General features: G+C 38.3%; 1 protein-coding gene across 15 annotated transcripts in view; it reads left to right on the top strand.

Annotated features, from left to right (window-relative positions):
* The first annotated feature begins 15,735 nt into the window (after positions 1 to 15,735).
* RBM26 (RNA binding motif protein 26) overlaps positions 15,736 to 25,251 on the top strand; it is a 94,701-nt gene continuing 85,185 nt past the window's right edge. For all 15 annotated transcript variants that reach the window (XM_017518252.2, XM_017518251.2, XM_017518257.2 and 12 more), the window contains exon 1: positions 15,736 to 16,350. In XM_017518252.2, coding sequence (XP_017373741.1) covers positions 16,280 to 16,350 — 71 coding nt within the window. In that variant the 5' untranslated portion in view covers positions 15,736 to 16,279. The remainder of the gene's footprint in view (positions 16,351 to 25,251) is intronic.

The following is a 25,251-nucleotide window of genomic DNA, read 5'->3' as shown; positions in this document are numbered from 1 at the left end:
ACCAACCACAAGCGTTTGGGGAAAATAAACTAAACCCTTTTGTGAAAAACAGTTGGTTATATGGAATTTACAATAAATAATATTGTATGTTTTACTATTTTTAAATTCTGTGCTATACATTCTTCATATCAGTAAAACTTATATATATATATATATATATGCATCTATACATTTTGTTTTCTAGAAAGCTCCTGGTTGAACATTAAGTAGCACACTACCGGAGTCTCTACCCCAAAAGGTAGTACAGGTGCACAGTCAATTCTCTGTGAGACTCCTGGGAAGTCACTGACATAGTACTTGCCCAGCATCAAGAGTAGCGCTATGATTTTAAAGTATGCCCACAAATTCTGTTTTACATCTCCTATCTAAAGACAGGCCCTGATTTTCCTCCCCATGAATGTGAACTGCCCAACAACTAATGAATGTGGTGGAAGTAACCATGTTAGACTTCCAAGGCTGATTCATAAAAGACAGTGTGGTCTCTGTCTTGCTCTCTCTTGGACTGCTTGCTTTGGGGAAAGTCAGTGGCTATGCCATGAGTACACTCAAATACCTATGAAGAGGCCCCACGTGGTGTGGATGAGGACTCCTGCAACTGCCATTTTGCACCTAGATTTTCCTGTCCCAGACAGAGCTTCAAATGAGTGGGGTACAGCACATATCTTGACTGCAACTTCACAGGAGACTTTCAACCAGAACCTCTCAGCTAAGCAGCTCCTAAAATCCTTAACACACAGAAACTGTGATGTAATAAATGTTTATTGCTTTAAGGCCCTAAGGTTTGGAGTAATTCATTAGATGGCAATCGATAACTAATATAAGCAGGGATGACTCATTATCCCCATTACACTTCTTGGACTTTTGGGAGTCAATGAAATTGCAGACTCTCTCATATGGTGCTATACCAACTTTGTGTCTTTCCAGAGATCTGTGAAAACCAAACTCTATTCAGGATTAAGGAGGTTCAGAAACTACCAACACCACTGTTCTTCACTTGTTTGCTTAGTCCATGGAGGAGCAAGTCATGGACCACTTCCCATAGCAGGGTCCCCAGCAGAGGTCAAGGTCCCACCTTCTCCTAGCTTCCTATAGGATTTGGCAAGGATTTGGCTCAAGGGAGGCAAATGTCTTAGAGTTGGAGGAGAGGAAAAGTGAGTTACATCTAAGTTGCCATTTTTCAAGAATTTCCTTCATGATATATATCTATATATATATATGAGATATTAATCTTATATTATTGCCAAAAAACAAAACGAAGTCAATAAAAGGTGAAAAGGTTTAAGGACATCCATTATTTGAGAAAATGAAAGAACAACAAATCTCATGTAATAATTTATTTCCTTTTCAGTTTAAATATTTTTCATGAAAAAGAACAAATAGTGGCCAACATTTCTTCTATTCATGCCTTTGGGCCATCAATAAACCTTTTAAAACCTTCTTCTAACTTTAATAGAAAAATATACTAAAAAAAGTGGGTGGACCAACAGCCTTGTGCATTTTGCCTCTCACACTTACCAAATCAAAATTACCAAAATATCCAAGGCCATTTATATCCATTATTTGTATCCTTTATTAGAGATATTCCATTTTAATTTTTTGTTGATACATTCATGTATTTATAGTACAAATATTGAAGAAATGAACTTCAATGCATAAATAATAATGTGATTTAATATCTCTATTTTGTGGTTAGTTTTTTTTATTTTAGTGTTTTCTTTCAGCCTATTTTTAATTAAATAGCTATTGCATTCTGTCAATTAACAAAGCTGGAATTGAATCTGGCCCTGGATCTTACAGCAGGTAACTTGCTTCTTCTATTACCTTTACAGTTGACTTTGTCGGAAAAGTATTTGCACATGTCCAGACCCCAATTCTGTCATCTGTAAATATGAAGATACTGAACTAGGTTATCCTTAAACTCCTATTCAGCTTTTATAATTTTAAACAGTTATTGAATAAAATACTAATTATATAAAAGGATACAAAAAATAAAATCTGAATTATTATCTGAAGCAGATTAAAATTTACTTGGCAATAGATTCATATAAAGAAGTAGCTGGTCAGTTAAGTATTAGAAGAGCTCTCAAGAGGAAGAGGGGAGTAGAGGCTGTAGGGGATAGGGAAACTCAGAGGAAATAGAACACAGTGTGAATCCAAAGAACCTGAAATTGATGGAAAAACCCATGCAAGACCTCATAAGATCATTATTGCTTTTTCAGCTCCCAGAGGGTCTTATATAATGATAATTTGCACTAGGTTTTGTTAGGGTGTTTTGTGTATTTGTATCTTTATTTGTGATTTGAATTTGTCTTTTGAACATACAGCTCTCCAATTAACATAAATTAATATCTACCTTCTGGAAAATTACATGCAAAAAAGTTATTAGTTTATTGAAGAAAAGGAATTACAATCTGGTTCTTGTTTAAGTACTATCTTTATTAAAGACACAACTTTTAGCATGCCAAATGATCTCCAACTTCTATTTGTAATAAATCCCTCTTCCTTACTCAAAGTGATAGGCATATACTCAAGCAAAGTCAATTAGATTCTTTATCCTAGTAATTTGTATCTCGATACCCAGGGTGGGTGATTGTTACTGAGTCAGCTGAATGCAGGAGCATTCTATAGAAAAAGTCCATGAATGAACAAGTTTTGGCAGCTATGATTTCTAGAGATTTGTTGGTTCCTGGTGCCTTGGAAGCCTGTTCAGCATTTCCTTTGATGCAGTGAGTTACTTTAATTTCATTTTTCTAAAAATAATTTCTTTTTTATAAGTAAATTGACTGGATATTTGTTGAATGAATGATAGAGTGAAAGTTCAAGCTGTGTTATAAGAAAAATATATGTCAGTAGAGGTCATGAGTCTCTCAGTGTGTTTGTTAGGCATTATATCAATGTTCACTACCCCAAGCTTAGTGGCTTAAAAACATTTATTCTTTCTCACCATTCTGTGAGTTGATGGGGAGTTCTTTTGGTTTGCATTGGCTGTGCAGGATGGTTGGTTTAGGATGGCCTCAGTCACATGCCTGATGGTTGTCAGGCTGGATCTTGCTGGGACTTCATCACATGGCAGCCTCAGCATTCAAGCACTTTTCAGGTTGTTTGCATCACATTTATTTTTATCTCATCATATTTACCTTAATCTCATTAGCAAAGCAAGTCACTTGGACAAATCCAGAATCAGTGTGAGTGGAAACTACTCAAAGCTCTGAATATGGGAAGTGTGAACAAATTGCAAGAGAGGACATTACTGTAGAAATATACCAAGTGCCTGGAAATATGAGTAAAGATGGCTTTTGACCTCCTTTACCTTTCTATCTCCTTAAAATACAAAACAAACAAAAAGCCTGTAATTCTTTTTTTTTTTTACTAGTTCATTTTATTTTTTCCTCTTTCTTTGGGAGAGTTACAAATATCAAAGAAAGCCCATTTTTTAAAAAAATCACTTTTCTTGTGGAATAATAATTAACATCATGGCACCTTGAGAGTCAGACAAATGTCAATCAACATTTCAAGCAGCCGGGCGCGGTGGCTCAAGCCTGTAATCCCAGCACTTTGGGAGGCCGAGGCGGGTGGATCACAAGGTCAAGAGATCGAGACCATCCTGGTCAACATGGTGAAACCCCGTCTCTACTAAAGCTACAAAAAATTAGCTGGACATGGTGGTGCGTGCCTGTAATCCCAGCTACTCAGGAGGCTGAGGCAGGAAAATTGCCTGAACCCAGGAGGCGGAGGTTGCGGTGAGCCGAGATTGCGCCATTGCACTCCAGCCTGGGTAACAAGAGCGAAACTCCGTCTCAAAAAAAAAAAAAAAAAAAAAAACATTTCAAGCATGACAATTATAATACAGGAAAAAAGTGATGAATGACTATTTTAAAAAGTATTATCTATTCTATGTTAGATTTGGGGAGTAAAACAGTGGGTGAAAAAAAGCTTTTGCCTTAAAGGAACCTAATCTATTAATAATGCAATGTGATATAATGGTAACAGGGATAAACACTGTGAACACTCAGCCCAGTCAGGGAAGGTTTCCTGGAGAAAGTGATTTTTAAGATAAGTCCTGGAGTTAGATGAAGGATAGGGTTGGGCATGGTAAATGTTCTAAACCAAAGGGGCTCTTTGTGCAAAGAATAAAATTTAGGACACCATGGTTTGATTGTAGAAACAGATTAAGGAATTTACAGGCTCTATGCACCAAGATATTATAGTGCTTTCCCACTTGAAATTCAAAATAAAATTAATGCAAACTATAAAATTACATGTAGGGAAGTCTTTCTGATTTTTCCCATGTTCTTATCATTTAAAAAATAATAAATCGTCTAAAAATATGTTCATGCCCCTGTGTTGGTGATTTCTTTAGAATATCATATGCCAGTTCGTCTATTGCATAATGCACTACTTTTCTGGGAACTGCAGATATATGGTATGGCACCACTGTGGAATGTAAAAAGTGGAGAATGGGAGAAGCTGAAGAGCTAAGCAGGTGTCAGTTAATGAAAGATGTAAGAAAGCATGTGGTTAAGGATGTGGTGTTGATTCAATTGAACCTGAGTTCAATCTCTGCCATTGACTCATTCTATACACTTGGGCAACTTGAAGCCTTAAATTCCTCAGCTGTAAACTGGGAATGCTAAATTTTGAGAATAAACGAATGTAAAGATTTTAGAACAGTGTGTAATACCATACAACAGTTAATTTCAATTAAGTATTACAGTAATAAATTTGTACTTTAGCCTAGGAAATGGGGAGCCAACAAGGGTTTACATGATTAGAGGGTGCTTTAATGGATTTCTTTGGCTGCAGTGTATCATCTGGGTTGAATGACAATGAGTAGATTCTAGGTATGCCTAGGAGGAAGACTCAATAGACAGTAATTGGGATATTGACTGGATAGTAGTAAAAGGAGAAGGATGATACCTAGATTTTTGACTTGAGCAATTGGATGATGATGGCTTTCTATGAGTTACATATCACAGGAAAGGAGCAAAATTGGTTAGTGAAGATAATGAGTTTAGTTTTGGAGACTGATTTGAGATGCCTAGAAGACATCCAAGTAATGACCTTTGGAAAACGCCAGCATGGATATAGGAGTTGAAATATTAAAAACAGATAAGATAGGTTGGGGATCATGTTTAGATTGAAAAAAGGACCAACAATGGAATTCCAAGGCACATCTACGTGAAGTTGGTTGAAGTTTAAGGATACTTTAGAGTGTCCAGAAAAATCAGGGGTAAAAAAAAACCCAAGAAGATTGTGATACAATAAGAATAGTGGGAAAAAAGTGTTTCAAGAAAAAAACGTGAACAATGTTGTCACATGTTATATTTCATCAAACAACACAGGACTAAATGTGGACATTACATTTAGTTAATGTCAGTGAAATGCAAGTCACTGATAACCTTGGCAAGAAGTGTTTTGGTAAAATGACGAAGACAGAACCTAGTTCATATTGAACTGGAGTGGTGGGTGGAGAGGAAGATGAGACAATGAGTACAAACAACTCTTGCTTGTCTGTAAAAAGAAAAGAAAATGGTGGCTGATAGAGCTCTGCAATTGATAGAGCTGAATAGTTGTTTTTTAAAATGATAGACACATAATGTCTATCATTTTGAAAAGATCAACACCATTAACAATCTAGTTCAAACTTCCAACATCTCACATGGACCATTACAAATATTCTCCTAATTGTTTCCTCTACCACTCCCCAACTGTATCTTTCTTGGCTACCCCTGCCTCAGCCCCATACATTCTCCATACAAATCTAATTTTAATCTGTCCTTACTCATGTAAGCCAGTTGTAGAAGGTTTTTCCTTCTTGAACCAGAATGGGTATACCTCTTAATATTCTCTGGTGAGAGAGATCAGAGAAGCTATGGGGCCTCACACTGCTGGTCAGTGTTAATCTCTATCCAGTAATTCATCTGCCGGCAAGTGTTCATCCTTACTTAATAATGCACAAAAGGAAGGGTGGTGGCCTCCCCTTTGTTCTCAGTTTTGGCCAGTCTCCTGGCAGGTACTCTTCCCTCCCTGGGTCCTACCACACCTGAACTTCCCAAAACGCCAATGGTGTTTTCGGCAGTAGTTTCATAGAAGCATTCTAAAACATACCAAAGCAGTACAGAGTAAGAGGACTAGGAGTTATGCTGTTAACACACTGAGATCTTTATTTCTCCCCTTTATTTCACATAAGGAGAGGAAAAAGTTCTTACATTTTAGGAAAGCACATTCCAATAAAAATATAATATGAGTTGCATATATAATTTTAAGTTTTCTAGGGACCACACTTTTAAAAAGTGAAAGAAAATAATAATAAAAAGGTGAGGGCTGAGGCTGGTGGCTCACGTCTGTAATCCTAGCACTTTGAGAGGCCGAGGTGGGCAGATCATTTAGGACAAGAGTTCAAAACCAGCCTGGCCAACATGGTGACACACCTGTCTCTACAAAAAATACAAAAAAATTTAGACAGGCGTGGTGGTAGGCACCTGTAATCCCAGCTACTCAGAAGGCTGAGGCAGGAGAATCACTTGAACCTAGGAGATGGAGGTTGCAGTCACCCGAGATCATGCCACTGTACTCCAGCCTGGGCAAAAGAGTGAGACTCCATCTCAAAATTTTAAAAAAGGTGAAATTAATTTTATTAATACACTTTATTTAGTATATTAATAGCCCAATATATCCAAAATATTATTCTTTCAAGGTGCAATTATATTTTACTTTGTTGTTGTTGAGGAAAAACATGTGAAAAACATTGTTCACATGTTTTTTCTAAGACTTTGAAATTTGGTGCATATTTTATATTTACTGCAAACCACAATTCTAACTAGCTAGAAGAACTCAACGGCCACACATCGGTAGCAGCTATGGTATGTGGCAGTATAGTGTGTCCCCCTCTCACCCCACTGTGGAATGTTTACTGTTCATTTACTATGAAAACACTTTGTGATGGATGCTGCTTCCACAGCCAGGAATTGGTCCAGCTGATGCTGTTAAGGGAGTCAACTTTCTTCTGGGAAGGAAAGATAAATCTTGTGTGAACTTTGACTGTTACATGAAATGCAGGCTTTGAGCTCATCCCTAAATTCTGGTTCACCTTGTATGGCAGATTATATTATAAACTCACTTAATGTTTGCTGCTCCTCCCTGCCCCAGCCTATTTTGAATCAGCCTTGGTCACATGACTTCCTCTGGTCAATGAAATGTGGAGAGAAGTAATATATTCCACTTCTGTGAGCAGAAATTGTAGGAGACAGTACATGGTTTGCCATAATCGCTTTTGTATCCACCTTTATGACTGACAACATCCCAAATAGACAAGAGGCTGCTCCATCAGCCTGGGATTTGGAGGGAGGACCACGAGGAGTAGAGGTGCAGCTAACTTGTAATGGACTTGCAGGGTGTGGGAGAAATGAACCCTTGTTGTTCATTACTGCAGCCAAGCCCAGCCTCTTCCTGACTTATGCACTATTGTTTGTGAGTGATGCAGAGAGTTTTTCCTCTTTGTTGTTTGAAGGATGGGACAGTGAAGCTTTAAAACTTTAGAGAGTGTCTCCTAAGGGCATTTTATTGTGCCTGATGTTATTGCAATGTTATTGGTTGTTGTCCTGGCTTAGGTTCTGGCCCCCAATAAAAATGGCCTCAAATTTCAAAAGCCCTCATTAAGGTTTTACATCATTACCTTTTTAACAGTTTTGGCCTAAGGCTAGTGAAGAACCAAGAACAATATGCCAAAGTGAATTTTCTTCAAAAAAGTATCTGTGCCTCCCCACACTTCAGTTAATAAGCAAGTAAGATTTCTGATTGTTTTTCCTGATTTTTGGCATGAAGGACAGAGCTACTGCTACAATAAATATTTGTTGAAAAAAAAGGAATGAAATGAAATGATAGCAGCTTTCTAGGTGGGATCATATGCATGTAAGCATGTATATACTTATAAAATCCATGGTGGGAGTTTGTGAATTCTCTTTCTCTTGGAGTGGTTTTCCTAACAGAATGCCATTTGTAGTATGACAAGTGAGTGAACCCCAGGATTCTTGACCCTGTCTGAGCTGTCAGACTGTCAACTAGGTTATGGGTTTTATTCTCCAAGGTTCATTCATTCAACAAATATAGAGAACCAGCCATGTGCTATCAACTTCTCTAAGCACAAGAGATACAGTTGCAAACAAGACAGGCAAAATCTCTGCTTTCCTGAAATTTCCACTGTAGTCAGCCTGTTAGGCCTTTCCTGAGATCTTTTTGTTTTCTGGGTCTGTCTTAATAGATTTTTTTTTAAAACGTTTTTTATTATGGAAAATTTCAAATATATATAAGAGCTGAAAGAATTATAAGCATCCCCATCATTCAATTTCAACCACAATGAACTCGTGGCCAGTCTTATTTCATTGTTACTCTACTCTCTCCCCTTATTCCATTTCAAATCATTTTGATAGCACAGGTATCATATCATTTCACTGACAGATAATTTTTAATAATATTACATGTATGTTTTTCCTCTGGATGCTGAGATTTGCACTTACCTGTCCTCATCTGACAGTCTGTATAGGAGACTTTGTAAGTGTCTGCAGGTGTGTGTGTATATGAACATGCAATATATGTATTTTAATGTTATGATTATTCCCCACCAAAACCATATCCATGAACAGTTCCACAGCACCTCTGAATTGGAGATGGAGTAATAATTAATCATGGGTATAAACAGAGTGCCCACTGAAGAGTTGGTGATTGCCACTCAAAGCTTTTTAGCTAGGTGTGGTGGCTCATGCCTGTAATCCCAGCACTTTGAGAGGCCAAGGCAGGCAGATCACTTGAACTCAGGAGTTAGAGACCAGCCTGGGCAACATGGTGAAACCCCATCTACCAAAAATACAATAAGAAAATTAGCCAGGCATGGGTTGTGTGTGCCTGTGGTTCCAGTTACTCAGGAGGCTGAGGTGAGAGGATCGCTTGACGTTGTAGTGAACTGAGAGTATGCCCACTGCATTCTAGCCTGGGCGGCACAGAGAGACTCCATAACAAAAAATCTCAAAAAACAAAAACAAAAGTTGTTTTTTTTTTTTTTTTTTTTTTTTTTTTAAGACTGTCTCCTGATGTTTCCCAGGCTGGAAGGCCATCCCAGCTCGCTGTAACTGCCACCTCCCAGGTTCAAGTGATTCCCCTGCCTCAACCTCTCAAGTAGCTGGGATTATAGGTGTGTGCCACCATGCCCGGCTAATTTTCATATCANTTTTTTTAAGACAGTCTCCTGCTGTTTCCCAGGCTGGAATGCAATCTCAGCTCGCTGTAACTTCCACCTCCCAGGTTCAAGTGATTCCCCTGCCTCAACCTCTCAAGTAGCTGGGATTATAGGTGTGTGCCACCATGCCCGGCTAATTTTCATATCATAGTAGAAACGGGATTTTGCCATGTTGGCCAGGCTGGTCTCAAACTCCTGACCTCGTGATCCACCCTCATCAGCCTCCTGAAGTGCTGGGATTACAGGCGAGAGCTACTGCACCCAGCCTTAAAAAAGCTTTTTATATCAGAAGTGCTCTGGTCCAATTTAGGGAGATAATGATAGTATGTCCTTTTGTTTTTTTGAGATGGAGTCTCACTCTGTTGCCCTGTTGCCCAGGCTGGAGTGCAGTGGTGCAATCTGGGTTCAATGCAACCTCCCCCTCCTGGGTTCAAGCAATTCTTCTGCCTCAGCCTCCCAACCTCCCAAGTAACTGGGATTACAGGAACCCACCACCGCATCCAGCTAATTTTTGCATTTTTAGTAGAGATGGGGTTTCACCATGTAAGCCAGGCTGGTCGTCTCAAACTCCTGACCTCAAGTGATCCGCCTGCCTTGGCCTCCTAAAGTGCTGGGATTACAGATGTGAGCCACTACGCCTGGCCTGGGATATGACACTATGTATGTCTTCTGATCCCAGTTTACAATATCAGTAATTGCTAAAGTGTTTCCTCTTCAATTACCTAAGTCTATCACAGAAAGCATTATTTTTCTTTGCAAGTAATCAGTGTCCAGTCTTAGATAAGAAAACCATATTCCCTTTATTAACATGACCTTGATCTTCTGGGAAAATCAAAACCCTTAAATTATTATATTAGAGTACGATGTGCTTCCTGTTTTTATTTTAAATTCCCAAATTTAATCAGGTTCTCTCTTAAGAGAAGTATGCGTTGGTGTGTTCATATTTTAAATTCATCCTGCCACGCCAAAAACCTTTCAATGGCTTCGCATCATTATTTTAAATAAAATCCAGTTCCAAAATCTTAACATGAACTTTTTTTTACCTCTAACTTGACAGCCATTCCTCGTGTCCCCAATTTAATACCCTCCCACCTCTCTGTCCTTAAGATTGTGACTCTTTTTTACCTCAGGAACATCCCACAAGCTATTATGTGTACTGGAAAATTCTTGTCACTACTTTGATTCACATGGCTTTTACTCATCATTCACTTTTCTTAACCATTTAAATATCATATCCTTAGAGAAATCATGCTTGAGCCTTTACAGTTTAAATTCTACAATGCTTCAGTTTCCTCTTCCCTAATACTTATAATTTTATTATTAACTATGATTTTTAAAGTGTACAAAAATAGAATTAATCAGATGATGAAATTTGTGTTACAGCGTTCCCTGGGGAGTGGATGCTGAGACGGGGTTAGAAGTCCAGACGGTTTACTGAAGAGTAGCACCTGTGAAACGGAAAGCAGGTAAGCAGGATTGGGTGGGAGAGCCATCAGATTACCATGCAGGTCTGACAATATTTCTACCATCCCAATATCAAGCAGGTCCTTATTCCCTGGCTCAGTCTTTAGCTGGGGATGGGCATGGGGGAGAGGGTTTGCCTTTAGAATAGTGTAACTTTAGCTTGAAAGCTGAGGTGAACCTAGAAAAAGTTAACAACTGGAGGTTGTCAGGTAACTACGGTCCATGCAGTTGGACAGTGAGTTCTTTCTTGAAGTGAGATCTGAGCTGCACACCTCTGTGACTGCTATACGTGTAGGATATCAAGTCAATCCAAATTAATCCATAACTTCAATGAAAATTTTTTTTTACAAGTTCAACAATCTTGTTCTATGTATTTGGAAAACTAAAGGTTCACATTTATTTATTTATTTATTTAGATAAATAAATAGTTTCACTCAGTCGCCTAGGCTAAAATGTGGTGGTATAGTCTTGGCTCACTGCAACCTGCACTTCCCAAGTTCAAGAGATTCTCCCACCTCAGCCTCCCAAGTAGCTTAGACTACAGGTGTGCGCCAACATGCTTGGCTAATTTTTGTATTTTTAGTAGAGATGGGGTTTCACTATGTTGGCCAGGCTGGTCTTGAACTCCTGACCTCAAGTGATCTGCCTGCCTTGGCTTCCCAAAGTGCTGAGATAAGAGGTGTGAACCACTGTGCGAGACCAAGGTTCAAATTTAGCCAAGCTAAATCTGAAAAAGAGCAAAGAGGAGGAATTTGCCTTATTATATGTTAATATTCAGTAATACAATAGTAAATAAAAACAACATGATACTGGTGTAGTAATAGACAAATTGACCAATTGAAAAATAGGTCAGAAGCAGAACACAAATGAAATAAAAACACAAAGATATAAGTGGCATCAAAAATCAACAGAAAGGAGGCTGCACTCATGCCTGTACTTCCAACACTTTAGGAGGCTGAGGTGGGCAGATCACTTGAGGCCAGGAGTTCAAGACTATCCTAGCCAACATGGTGAAACCCCATCTCTAATTAGCTGGGCATGGTGTTATGTGCCTGTAGTCCCAGCTACTTGGGAGGCTGAGGCAGAATTGCTTGAACCTGGGAGGTGGAGGTTGCAGTGAGCCAAAAATCAACAGGAAGGAATAAACTGAGTAGACTTATAGGAAAAAAATGGCCTAGGTCCTCACTTTATACCACAGTCTGTATTACAGACAAAATAAAGACTTAAGTGTAATTCTAAGTAGAGTAATGGACTGTAAAAGAAATCAAAGAAAATACAGAATATCTTTGTGATCTGGACATGCAGACTGTTTTTAAATAAGACCTCAAAAGCACTATTAAAAGTAATAAGACTATATTCAACTCCTCCCCAGGTTTCTTCCAGCTCTCTCATCTATTCGAATATAGTTGATCCTTTTACTTGCAGATTCTGTATTTGTGAATTTGGCTACTTGCTAGAATTTATTTGCAACACCTAAATCAATATTTGCAATGCTTTTGCAGTCATTTGTTGACATGAACAGAGGCAAAAAATTTGAGTCACCTGATGCACGTGTTCCCAGCTTTGGTCAAACAAGGGGATGCAGAGCATCTCCTTGTTTTAGCTCTCACACTGGAAACAAGTATCCTTTTAGCTCTCACACTGGAAACAAGTGTCCTTTTCATGGTCTATTTAGTGCCATATTTGCTGCATTTTTAGCTTTTTGTGATTTCACTGTTTAAAATGACCCCCAAATGTAGTGATGAGGCTATCCAGGTTAAGTGCCAGAAGGCTCCTCTTTCTTTTTAATGAGGAAACACATACATCATAGTTACTGGCTACGAGTTCAATGTTAATAAATCAACTATATTAAATAAGGTGCCTTTAAATTCTTATTTTTCCTGCATAAGGTGCTTTAAAAAGAAATACACATAAGATATTTATGGACCGGTTGACAAAAATTTGATAAGAGGCTTGAAGGAACCTAATCCTGGTATTACTCCTAGGAACAATGGTTCCATATTCAGTAATTCAGCATTTGTGGCTCTTTTATAGAACACAACCACCTTGAATATGAATTGGCTGTATATATTCGCAGCTATTCCTGAAGCAGGGGATTCAAAGCTATAATCTACTAAAGAACAGATAATCACCTAATGGCAAAAATAAAGCTTTATTTTAAAATAAATTTAAAATAAGTACTATAAAAGAAGCAAGCACAGGCTGATGTTGGAAAATTTCAAACGGACTCTTGCTTTAGAGAAGGGAGGTCAAGGACAGATTTCCAAAGGCAGCAGTATGCACTGCATTTTGATGGATATGTGGGAATCCATCAAACTAAAGGTAGAAAAACACATTTTGCTATGGCTCAGTTTAGTGAGAGAACACACTTCTGTGGAGACAAAAGTTTACTCCATCTTAAATGCTAATCTGCCATGGTGACTTCTGATTAGCCCATCCTGTGAATGCCTCCTGATTATTACTTTATTTACTGTCCTTAGTGTAAGAACAAAGCAACCCTGAGGTTATCACACAAATTACAGGTTAGGATGCAAATAGAATTCTTGCCTGTCTGGAGGGTGGCCTTTAAATGTCTCTATAGAGTACTACATCCTTTCCTTATGGCATGTAAGTACTGGTCTGGGGAGTAATAGGGCAGAGATCTACCTGTCTTGCTGCCACTCAAGACCATGCTCTGTCTGTAAGTTGCTCCCAACAAAACGCTCTTTACTGACCAAACTGGATTTGTCTGCCTCGTTCATTTGATTTCTCCTTCAATATTTGGGGGCACTTTGCATAAAGGGTCTTTTCATGGAACAGCTTCTTTCAAGGAACTCAAAATAGTTTAGGATGACTGGAGCAAAGACTGAAAGGCACTGAAAGGAGTTTCTAGGCAAAAAGGAAGGTGTCTGATTTATGAAAGTCCCTTTATAGGATATTAAATAATTTGTTTTATTCTAAAGATAATGTGAAAGTTGATGAAGATTTTAAACAAGAAAGCGACATGATTAGATCCAAATTTTAGAATTATTGCTATTAAAGGCAATGATGATGAGGGCAGGTGAAGATCAACTGAGATGGAGGTCAGCATAAAAGGCAAAGATATTAAAAAGCTTTTGCGGCTGGGTGCAGTGGCTCAGGCCTGTAATCCCAGCACTTTGGGAGGCCGAGGCGGGCAGATCACAAGGTCAGGAGATCAAGACCATCCTGGCCAACATGGTGAAATCCCCTCTCTACTAAAAAATACAAAAATCAGCTGGGCGTGGTGGCACGTACCTGTAGTCCCAGCTACTTGGGAGGCTGAGGCAGGAGAATCACTTGAGCCTGGAAGGCAGAGGTTGCAACGAGCCGAGATCACACCACTGCACTCCAGCCTGGTGATAGAGTGAGCTTTTGCGATTATTTAGGAAGAATAAGACTTTAAATAAGACAGTGACAGTGGTATCAGAGATGGACGGGCAAAACTTGAGCAGTCAGGGAAAGAAGTAGAAGTGTTCTCTGTAGAAAATAATGTGGACAAATGTTTGGAGAAAGGGGGGGTGAGCAAATCAGTTTACCTGGGGTATATAGTATTTGATAGACACTTTGAAAGGTTGAGTGGAGAGCCAGAGTCATATAATTGCTGGTGATAAAGCTGAAAATATTGGTGGTGCCAGCCTGTGGCAAGGTTACAACAAACAGACTAAACAATTATGATTTTACCTTTCAGCAATATTAAATTTATAAATAATTTTTATTGTAAAATACATATAAAACCTACCATTTTCATCATTTTAAGTATATGGTCCACTGGCATTAAGTACACTCATATTTTGCAACCAACACCACCACTTATCTCCAGAGCCTAAATTATCCCAAACTGAAACTCTATATCCACTGAAAAATAACTCATTTCCCCTTCTGCTGGGCACCCTCTTTACCCCTGTTCCTGCTACCATTCCACCTTCTGTCTCTAGTGTTGACCACTCTAGATACTTCATGTAAGTGGAATCATAATATTTGTCCTTTCATGTCTGGTTTATTTCACTTAGCTAAATCACTTTGATCAACACCCTGGTTATTCAGTTAGCTGGATTCTAATTTGTATTCTACTCTATATGCTATATTTTAAAACAAATGTCTAGCTTTGTATTTTATAATCTTTCCACTTAATCCTTAAGGATACCTCATGCTAGCAAATTATAAACTCAGAGATCCTAAGAATATAGTCTATCAGTGTCTCCCATAAAGAGTTTTATTGATCTACTTACTGAAAGTGTATTTAGATTGTGAATATTTTCATTCCACTACAGTTCATGGACCATAAACCCTTTGTAAAATTCCACTTAGTAGCTAAATAGAATTCAGGCAGGAATCAAACTTATTTGATCACCCAGGAAAATAGTTTATTGAGGTTGCTGATATGAAGACTCTCTCTCTTTTTGATACTATATAATTTCCTGATCTGAGATAGAGCTGAATTTGTTCTAAATAAACAATTTTAAAAATAACAAAACTTATCTTTAGCTGGGGGAAAGTGCAGGCTGGAAACTACCTGAGAGATACGAAGGTTCTCTCACTTTTCTCTTGTGGCACTCCTGAGTCATTAGGGCTCTACCAACAAGTCGAGTACTATTGGACAGGACACAAATCCTCTGGAGGTCTCACTGGGCTCCATTAGATTAGCCTGTTTACAAACCTCGTCCACATCACAGCGTACACAGAATATGGTACTGGTAGGGCACTTAGATAAACTGAAGAAGTAGCGCGCTTGGCACCTGGAACCTACGGGCCGCTCTATGTCGCGCACGCGAGTATGGACGCTCTCAAGGAGCAATCCACCCGGTAGTTCGTTCCAGCGGTTATGCCACGGCCGTCTTACCGCTGACGAGCTGGGGCTCCTGCTGTTTTTGCAGTCAAATGCTCTACCACTGAGCTATGCCCCTGCCCGCTGTTTCTGAAGTCAGCGGTCTTTCCTTTCTTGTAAGAAATCAGGTGTTTATATCATAAAGGTAAGCAAAGAATAAAAAGGCAAAAAGGCCGCAAGCAACGCGCACACGCAAAAAATCGAACTCGACCCGCGCATTCTCTACCGACCTTACGTCTTTCCCAGTAGGCACCGGGAGCCACCGCGAGACTTCAACAATTCTCGCGAGATTTATCGGCAGCCATCTTCTTGGGGGTACTGGGAGCCGGGAAGACCCCCTGAATCGTTCCCATTGAGCTGCCCTTCGCCTTCGCTTTCTTTACTTTTGCCTTTTCGACGTAGCCAACAAGCACCTAGTCCCGAGGCTGAGAGAACGCCCGGGTCTAAGCGCGTGTCGCGCTTCCGGTCAGGATAAATTTGCTGGGGAAGAGGAAAGGGGGAGGGCCCGGGCAAACCGTTGCTGCTTCAGCCCGGACGGGGGTCCGGGGACTCGGAGCTCCTGGCGTCCCGTGGACTTGAGGCCTGCGGCGGTCCCTGCAGAGCTGTTCGCCGACCGGGGCCCGCGGGAGCCTGCCACCGGCGCCTCCCACCGCGGCCCACGCGGGCGGCGCGCGGAGGAGGGGGCGGGGGCAGCAGCGGCTGTAGCGGCCGCGACCTGGGCGGGCGGAGGAGTGTGACGGGCCTTAGGGCCGCTGTGGATGGTTTCTAAAATGATCATTGAAAACTTCGAGGCACTCAAGTCCTGGCTCAGCAAGACTCTCGAGCCCATGTGAGTATCCGGGGGATACCTCTATGCAGGGATGGCGGTGGGAGATAGGCGGACCCACAGATCTGTGCAGTTTCTCCAAGTGCCTGCGGTGGAGGCCGAAGCGATGAACGGAGGTACCAGGGCTCTGTGGCTTCTCCTCTTCGTCCACCTCGCTTCCAGGTTCAAGATACCCCTTAGAGCCTGAGTCGAGCTTTATTTTATTGCTGAGCTGGTCTTATTTTTCCGTTATATGTAGACCGACTCCAACCGCCCCCACTCCCCAAATATTTTCCGAGGGCCTCAAAATCGGTTTCTTGTAGTGGAACCGAATATATCTTTTCCTGCCTACAGACTTTTACCTTCCTTTTGTAAATGAAGTGAACAGACTTTATGAGGGATTCGGGCAGTTCTATCTTAAATCACTCACGTTTCACCTAAATACAATCCATGAAAGCAAGGCCACGTCTTCCTTGTGCTGTCTGGCTCATCTGCACCTCTCTTCACTGATTCAAGATGTAACAGGTGCTGAGTTGCCCAGTGAAATTCCCCTTTCCCGCCTACACGTTAGTTGGCTTGGAGAGGAGGAAGAAAATTCAATCTTCATCCATATGGAATATTTAACAGTTTTAAGTGGAATGCTATAGATAGATTTTGTGTTGGGGGGTGGTTAGAGTGCTGATATAGTCTCAGATTGGAAAATTTAAGGAGTGTTTTGAGGACTTGTTAATACAAAATATATCATGAGCCAAGTACTTTATGAGAATTGATTTACAATAAATAATGCAATGGGGAAATTCACTTGTTTAATAAACTTATTGCGGGAGGCTTTGGGATAGAGCTTTTAAATTCTAAAATCTACAAGACATAAATAAATCCAGATATTAGAGCTGCGACTATTGTAATAATAGAGAATCGTGTAAAACAGTGATTAAGAGTGGGGCTCTTAGAGAAGGTGACTTTGGAACAACGTCTGAGGAGGAGAAGGGACCATCTGTGTGAAAGTCTTGGAAAAGAACATTCCTTGCAAAAGGAAGAGCAAATGAAAGGCTCTGTAGCAGAAATTATTGTGGTGTGTTTCAGGAAGAAAAGGCCATAGTGGCTGGAAGAAACCTTGTGATGAGGGAGAGAATGTAAAGACATGAGTTTGGACAAGTAGGTAGGGGCCACAACGTGTATGGGAAGTCCTGAGATGATTTAAAGCAAACAAGGACTGATTTAATTTTGTTTTACCTCTGCCCATTTTGTAGAGACTGAGACGGCAAAAATGGAAGTAAGGAGACTATTTAGAAGGGTATTGTAAGCAGAGATGTGGCTAGTTTGCATTAGAGTCGTGGTGGAGATAGGCAGATCCAAATACGTTTCATAAGTAAATCTGATAGAATTTGCTAATGGATTAAATGTGGAGGGATGAGGGAAAGGGAAATCAAGGATGATGCCTAAGAACTTAGCTTAAGCAACTGAATGGGTTATAGTAGAGAAGACAGAGAACAGGTTAAGGGGAGAAAGAAAGGGAGTGGCTAGTTTTGATTATTATGTATGAAGTCTGTGAGATACATCCAAGTGTGATGTCATATCATTCAACATATGAGTAATCTAAAACTCAGAGCGGGACTAGAGAAATCAAGTCATCAGATAGTCATGCAAACCATGAAATTGTGGGACATTTCTTAGGAACAGTGTGTAGATAGGGAAGAGAAGAGGGCCTAGTACTGGGGCAGGATGAAAACTGGGCTTTATGTCATTAAAGAACAAGTGTATGACAAAAGAGAGGAGTTTATGAAATGCTGCAGAATGGATGAAAAAAATGGAGGCAATTAAGTAGCCCTTAGATTTAGCAAACTGGAAGTCATTGGTTTTATTAGCAAAATAGTTTCACTGGAGTGGAGTTGTGCAAATGAAGCCCTACTTAAGTGTATTGGAGAGTGGGCATCATAGTATGTCGGGGTGAGAGGAGAACTCTGGAGCAGAATGTCTGGCTTTGAATTCTGCCCCTGCAACTTAACCAGCTGTATGATATTGGGTAAGTTACTTAACTCATGGCTTCCATTTTCTCAACTGTAAAATTGGGAAAATAATGAATATAAAGGAAATGTTAGAATAGTGCCTAATATGTAATTAGCATTCAGTAGTTACTAGTTGAACACAATTATAAAAATGTTTTGGATTGAAATAACTTTCCTTTAAGCATTCAGTTTCATATCAGATTTACTGCCTTACCTAAATGAGAAGACTATAGCCACTTAGAGTGTTTGCTTGTAATTTGTCTTTAGTCTTAGTAAAACGTATCCATGTATTATAAAGCCTACTCTCGGATGGCTGTAGCACTGCAGTCATTAGTGTTGTCATAAATAAGGTGCTGCTAGTAGAGCCTAGACACTGGGAATTGTAATTGGTTCTCTTCTGATGTATGTAGCTGTGGTAAAATTGAGCCCTTATCCGAGTTCCTGTCCCTTTAATTGCATTTCAGGTGGATTTCTTTTGTATGACGACTTACAAAAGCTGATTCTAATTATTTAAGATCAGTGGTTTCTAACCTTGGTTTTGTGAAACTTTATGATCTGTTATCTGAAAGGATTTTTTTTTTTTTTTTTTTGGCTTTAACATTGTAATTGCTGAATTCCTGTGTTTGAGAGAGGAACATAAAAAGGACCAAGGGTAAGCTGTAACTTGAAACTTATGTAGAACTTTTTAGTTACCTGTGCTGGTTAAATACTTAATGATTTTGGATTTACCCACATTTTAAATGTGTTAATTCAGCAAACTTTTATTTTAAGAGTACTTTACCTACTCTGTGCTAGGCAGTGTGCAAGATACTGGGGAAATAGTAGGTAACAAGATGTGAAATGACTCTCTTAATTTCATTTACCATTTAGCAGGGAAGATAGGTGTTGAAGTCTGGGAAAGTCAGGAAACAGTTCCCTGGTGTAATATTTATCTCAGCTCGGAAGAATGAAGAACACTTTGCTGGGGCAAAAGGATGGGATTGGAGACCTGTGAAAGCATTGTAGGTTTGGCGAACAGATTGTATGGAGGTCCTAAAAATGAACACGGAAAGGTGTCTTGGAGGAATTGAAAGAAATAGAAAAAAGCAAGGGAGAAGAATGGCTGTGAAAAGCTCTGGAGAAAGGAGCCAGAGCACACAGGACTTTGTTGAGTCATGTTTAAGATTTTGGATGTTATTGAAGGATAGTGGGGAGCCAGTGAAGGGTTTTAGGGCAAGAGAGTTTTCAGATTGATGTTTTTTTAAAAAAAGGCCTGGCTGCATTTTCAGCATGAAATAGAAGTCTGCATATCTGTATTTTACTGTTTCATAGCTTCTGTACATGTATCAGGGTTCTGAGTTTCATAAGCTGAAAATAATTTTCAATGTCTTTTTCATAAATTGAAAATTTTGAACTTCATTAAAATTGTTAACTTGAAATACTTAAGATTGATATTTTGTTATCTCAAACATTTGCTTAGTCATACTTGCTAATATGAAACTAAATGTTAGTCTTCTAACATTTTGTTTTGATGTTAAGTCTTGAAAAAAAATTAAGTTCTTCTGTTGTAGTAAATGTAAAAAAAACCAGAAAACATTTTCTATTATATTTTAAAACTTTTAGGTGGACTTACACATCAAAGTCATGGATTTTTTTTTTCTTAATCTGAAGAGACACCTCAAAAGCTAATGAAACTTTTAATTTTTTAGAAAATAAAATTGAGAGGCAGATGGATGTAATGACATACTCAGGGTTTGTAAGTTGAGTAGTAAAAAACAAAATGCTTAATGTTGTTCTTCTGCTACTGTGCAGCGCTGTGGAGGAAGTATGTGGTGGAAAGAAGAGCTCTGTGTCCACATAGATCAGTATTCAAATCTCACTTCTGCCATTTATTAGCTGTCTAAGCAAAGGAACCTCCCCTTTCCTTATTGGTATGATAGGAAGAATTATACTGTTTCCGTCTGTCCTTGAAAAGGTTGAATGGGACCCATGTTTGAGAGCCTTGCCCTTCCCTCCTGTCTTAGATATTGGTTGATTTAAACACAGATAGGTTACATTGCTACTGTTGCTACTGTTGGAATTATCACCAGAGCTCCTGCTGTGGCTGCCACCTAAACTGTATGCATTGTTGCTAAACATTTTGTATTACTGTACTTACAAGTTTTATAAGGTAAGCATTGTTATCTCCATTTTGCAGGTGATGATACTGAGGCACTGAAGCATGAAGTTGAGATATTTGCCTACAGTGATTTAAACTAAGTCTTTTTGACGCTAGAGCCAAGTGCATTTTCTTAATTTACTACTACACAATGTGGCATCCTAGTGTTTTCTGTTACTTTATATCCTTCTGTACTATTACATTTTCATAGTACTGGCTGCTATTGTGAAAGTACAAAGTTCTAAAGCATTGTGGTTATCAGTGCTTTACAGAGTTTAAGAAATAAACATCTTTGAAGTTTTTGTAGTATACTCCTCTTCACCTGTGCTTGTTACTACACCTTTCTCACCACATTAAAATTATTTTTATTCCTGTCTGATAGGAAGAGTTTTCTTTTAGGTTTGCTAAATGATCTTTTTACTCCTGAACTTTTGATTATTTATGCTTTCTTTGACCTTTCCTTTTGGCATAGTAAGTCAATTTCCCATTCTTTTTGAAGAGTCAGCAATAATAGCAAAACAGAAAACAAAAAATAATATCATGCTTCTAGTCCCTTTCTTGCTAGCTTTCTGTTCCTGTCACTGGTAAATCTTGGGAATAGTAGTCAGACTTTAATATTTTGTTCATTTGCCCTCAACCATTTACTTCTTAATGTCTTGTAATAGAATTTCTTCCTTGTAATGTAATTACAACCAAAATTGCTTTCCTCAGTGTTACCAGTTTATATTTATTAAACATAAAGGCCTAAAGTTTTACTTTTTTTTGCTTATGCATGTATAACAGTGTTGATGCTGCCTTTTTAACTTACTTGCCTTGAATCCCTAATATGTTGGTTCCTTTTCTTAAATTAGTCTTAACCTCTTTTGTTTCTTTTCTTCAAACTCTAATTGTATTTTTCAGAGTTGTTACCATGACTTTTTTTCTTCGTCCATTTTTTTACTTCTGACATTTAATTAGTTACTGCTATTTGAATGTTTGTCTCCTCCAAAATTCATGTTGAAATGTAATTACATCAAGTATTAAGAGGTGATTAGGTCAAGAGGGATCTGCCTCTGGTGATTGGATTAATGCCTTTATAAAAGGTTAGGCTTTGCCTCCACCTTTCAGACTTCTGCCTCCGGAGTAACTCCGGAAGATGCAGTGTTCACGGTCAATCTTGGAATCAGAATTGCCAAACCTGCCAGTACCTTGATATGGGACTTCCCAGCCCCCAGAACTGTGAGCCAATAAATTTCTTTATAAATTAGCTATCTTATGGTATTCAGTTTTAGCAGCACAAACGGACTGAGACCTTTTCCATGAATGGTTTTCTTTGTAATCATGCCAGTGGTTCCTAAAAACTTTTTTGGGAATGTGTATTGTAGATCCTTTGAAAGTCTAATTAAAGACTGCCTCCTAGGATTTGCAAATAGATACACATTTGCATTGAATTTCAGAGCTTTTCAGCCTGAGCTTGTTAACGGATTCCAAACTAGACCCTGCATTTATTTTCACATAAGTATGTTTAGACTTACCCACTCTTCAGTCTTAAGCTTTTATCTGTAATTGCTAGCTGTATATCTGCTTGGATCTCTCTCAACTTCAAACTAATTTCTGAAAGAAGTGTTCTCTGGATTCACTTATTTTAATTTTATTTCTTCAAATTATGCTGGCTTGAAATTATATATTTTGGCTTCTCCTCCTTCCCATTCACTTAGTCATGAGGTTCTCTCTTAATAATTCTTACTGACATTGCTTAGTAGGGGACTCACCCTTCGTATCTAAATGATTACAGCTTGCTTCCTAACAAATCTCTTTATCTCTAGGCCTTTCTTACAGTTCTTCTGACATGGATCCCCAGCCTTGTTTATATCCCATTGCATGATCAAAACCTTCAGCATTCCTAGATAATAAATTGCATACTTTTTAGCTTGACTTTAAGAAAGATTTGCTTTAAATTATCTTTCCGCTTACATCTTTCTACTTTTTATGAGTCTTAATTTCAGCAAAGCTGAACTTTCATCGCGATTCAGTGTCGTGCTATTTTTACTGTTTCTTTTTTCCGAAACTACTTTTTTTTTTTTCTGAACAGTAGTAGGCACCATTTATTGAGTGCTTACTATTAATATATGTTAATCATTATTATTCATTCTGTAAAAGATAGGTTCTTGTTTCCTCAAGATAAGAAAATTGAGTCTTAGAAAGATGAAATAGTGTACTTTATTCATAACTAGTAAGTGATGGAGACGGGATCCAAAAGAAGACATTTTGATTCCAGAGCCTTGTTGTATTATGATATGCTGTCTTTATATCTCTTCTGTGTGTTGAAGTCAAATATCAAATGTAATTACAGTTCTTCCAGAAAGCTGTGATCTATCCAGCTGGATGAAGTGACTCCTGCCACCATGACTCCTCTCCCTCAACACTCGTTTCAGTTGTCCTGACACTCGTCACTTGTACATTAAATTATTTAGTTGTTTTGTTTTAGCTTTATTATTAGTCTTGAGCCCTTGAAAGCAGACTCCAACTCTTAAGATTTAGCTGTCTTCCTGTTGTATACATTATTTAGCACAATACTTTGTGTGTAGTATATACCTGATTATTAAGTGCATCAGTTGAAATTTCAAGTTTGTGTACCTACGCCAAAGGAAGAGGCAGTAATTTGAGGTAAAACTATAGAATCCACCCTACTTCAGAACAGCAGATATGTGAGCCATTTGAAGATTAGTCTTTGGGTCTACTTCTCTTTCCATTTTTACTGCCTAGCACCTTCAGTTTAGGTAAAGCTTAATTCAGACTTTTTTTTTTTTTTGAGAGAGAAAGGTCTTTGAAGAATATTAATGTTTGCTTGTTAAAGTATTATTGATTGTTGCTATGTGCAAGATTGCTGTTTCCATGGAGCTGCACAAAAAAGTTACAGTAATTCTACCCTGATGAATTTTATAGCTAGTAGAATTAACAGTCTATAATTATTGGTAAAAACATTCTTTATTTCTTTATCCCCTTTTGATGGATTGACTTTCATTATCACATTTTGTTGCTGCAGTCTTAACTTGGCCTTTCCATCTGAGTGCTGAGTGGTTAAAATGCATTTAGCAGTTTTGTTTTTTTTTTTCCTGCATGTTTTAGCACTTCCTTATCTTTGGCTGACAGTGCTTCTCAAAATTATTTTACATGCTTAAACCAAGAGACAGGGACTGTATTATGAGCAAAATGGAAAATACTCCCATGTTAGGTATGCATATAACTTAACCTTGAGAATGACTAACCCGAGCTTGAGGTAAGTAGCTTCTAAGATTTTTTTTTCCCTCTTCTTGCTTCCTTTGTGCCAGAAAAAAGAATGAATGAGAGAAATGAATGGATAGTAAGCTGTTCCTACTAGACTTAATACTGTCCTACCACCTTATTTCTGTGGAAAAGAAATGGAAATTTCAATTTACATATAGTAACTTTGAAATAGGTAAAAGTTTATCTTTAATTTAGAGTTTTATTTAGTATCTTTTATGTGTGTTTTAAATAATGGAGTAAGTTCAAGATCTGTTACTTAGTGATTCTTCTTGAGTTATTTTACTGATATAGAAGCATTTATTTTTTTTCTGTGACGTGATGTTTTACAAGTGTATTTAAATTTTTGATTTTCTAATTTTTATTGTCAGTAAAGAAATATATTTGTATATTGAACTTGAATTCTGAAATTTTACTAAGTATACTAGTAGCTATTTTATAAAATCTATGGAATTTTCTTATACCAATCTCATCATCTATGAGTAATTATAATCCTTTCAGAGTTTTACATCTTCATTTCTTATTACACTGGCTAGAAGCAACAGTATAAAGTTGAAGTGGTAAGAGTCGGCATCCTTGTCTTGTTTCCAGTCTAAAGGGAAAGAGATTAAATGTTTCAGTATTACTTGATATTAGCTCTAGGTTTTTTGTAACTGCTTTTTACCAGATTGAGAATTTCTTTTTTTAATTTGCTTAATGTTTTTGTCATAAAGGCTGTTGTTGAAAATTCTTTTTTTTCTTCTTCTTTTTTTTGAGACAGAGTCTTATGCTGTCACCCACTGTGGAGTGCAGTGGTGCCATCTTGGCTCACTGCAATCTCCACCTCCCAGGTTCTAATGATTCTCAGGCCTCAGCCTCCTGAGTAGCTGGGACTACAGGTATGTGCCACCACCCATGGCTAATTTTTTGCATTTTTGGTAGAGATGGGGTTTCAACTTGTTGGCCAGGCTGGTCCTGAACTTCTGACCTCAGGTGATTTGCCCGCCTCAGCCTCCCAAAGTGCTAGGATTGTAGTCATAAGCCACCATGCGTGGCCAGTTCTTTTTTGCATCTGTGAGATAATCATACATATTTTTCCCTTTTTCTGTAAATATAGTATATTACATGGATTGATTTTTCAAATGTTAAGCCACTCTTGTATTCCTGAGATAAACCAGGCTTGGTCATATTATATTATGCTAGATTTGATAATATTAAGACAAGTGGAAGTATTCTGTCCTCTTTTTTTCTGGAAAATTTTATTTAGGATTAGTACTATTTTTTTTCCTTAAAATTTTTGGGGTCCTTCACCAGTAAAGCAATCTGGGACTGAAATTTTTGTTGTGAGGATATTTTGATTATAAAATCAATGTCTTTAATAGGTATAGGGCTATGTAGGTATTTCTGTTTATTCTTATGTCGCTCTTGGCAATTTACGATATTCAAGGATTACTCCAAAATTGCCAAATTTATTGACATAAAGATAGTTGCATTATGACTATACTATTCATTTAGTTACTAGGATTTAATTTGTTTGCC

This window comes from Cebus imitator, unplaced genomic scaffold (genome assembly GCF_001604975.1).
Source record: "Cebus imitator isolate Cc_AM_T3 unplaced genomic scaffold, Cebus_imitator-1.0 Scaffold665, whole genome shotgun sequence".
NCBI classification, from domain to species: domain Eukaryota; kingdom Metazoa; phylum Chordata; class Mammalia; order Primates; family Cebidae; genus Cebus; species Cebus imitator.
Note: the sequence above shows the minus strand (reverse complement) of the source record. Positions and strands in the feature narration are given on the sequence as shown.